Here is a 948-nt window from a genome sequence, read left to right as displayed (position 1 = left end):
CGCCTCTATGGTGTGTCTGTAGACCAACTCGCTGTTGATTTGCTGTTTTTGGTAGCCGTATTTGTGTTCAAGCTCACTCAGCCATGCAAATCTTCGTGAAGACTCTCACGGGCAAGACCATCACTCTCGATGTCGAAGCCTCTGATACTATCGAGAATGTCAAAGCGAAGATTCAAGACAAGGAGGGTATCCCTCCGGATCAACAGCGTTTGATCTTCGCCGGCAAGCAGTTGGAGGACGGTCGCACTCTGTCCGACTATAACATCCAGAAGGAGTCAACCCTCCATTTGGTTCTTCGCCTGCGAGGTGGTATGCAAATCTTCGTGAAGACCTTGACGGGCAAGACCATTACTCTCGATGTCGAAGCCTCTGATACTATCGAGAATGTCAAGGCGAAGATTCAAGACAAAGAGGGTATCCCTCCGGATCAGCAGCGTCTCATCTTTGCTGGTAAACAGCTTGAAGACGGTCGCACTTTGTCCGACTATAACATCCAGAAGGAGTCTACATTGCATCTTGTTCTCCGTCTCAGGGGTGGGATGCAAATCTTCGTGAAGACTCTCACGGGCAAGACCATCACTCTTGATGTGGAAGCCTCTGATACCATCGAGAATGTGAAGGCGAAGATTCAAGACAAGGAGGGTATCCCTCCGGATCAGCAGCGTCTCATCTTCGCTGGTAAACAACTCGAAGATGGACGTACCTTATCGGATTACAACATCCAGAAAGAGTCCACCCTTCACTTGGTGCTCCGCCTGCGAGGTGGCCGTCTGTGAGCATTCTGAGTTCTGTAGTTTATTAAAATACACCGTTAGTGTCGGCTGGTCAGCCGATACAGTGGCGTCGACTACCTAGTGAGCTCCTCTAGTATTATATAATAATTGACAATTGGGGTCTTGCTGCTACTGCTATTCTATACGAGCATATGTACTAGGTTAATAGAAACGC

General features: G+C 48.5%; 1 protein-coding gene across 1 annotated transcript; it reads left to right on the top strand.

Annotated features, from left to right (window-relative positions):
- Positions 1-83: 83 nt before the first annotated feature.
- Pmar_PMAR010006 (polyubiquitin, putative) lies at positions 84-924 on the top strand (the record flags this gene model as incomplete). Its single annotated transcript, XM_002771910.1, has 1 exon — positions 84-924. One exon carries the CDS (start codon positions 84-86, stop codon positions 774-776), a length of 693 nt encoding a protein of 230 aa, XP_002771956.1. The 3' UTR covers positions 777-924.
- Between the last annotated feature and the right edge of the window lie 24 nt (positions 925-948).

The sequence above is a fragment of the Perkinsus marinus genome (assembly GCF_000006405.1).
Source record: "Perkinsus marinus ATCC 50983 genomic scaffold scf_1104296962334, whole genome shotgun sequence".
Lineage (NCBI taxonomy): Eukaryota > Perkinsozoa > Perkinsida > Perkinsidae > Perkinsus > Perkinsus marinus.
The sequence above is the reverse complement of the archived record's forward strand: the minus strand, read 5'-3'. Positions and strand labels throughout refer to the sequence as shown.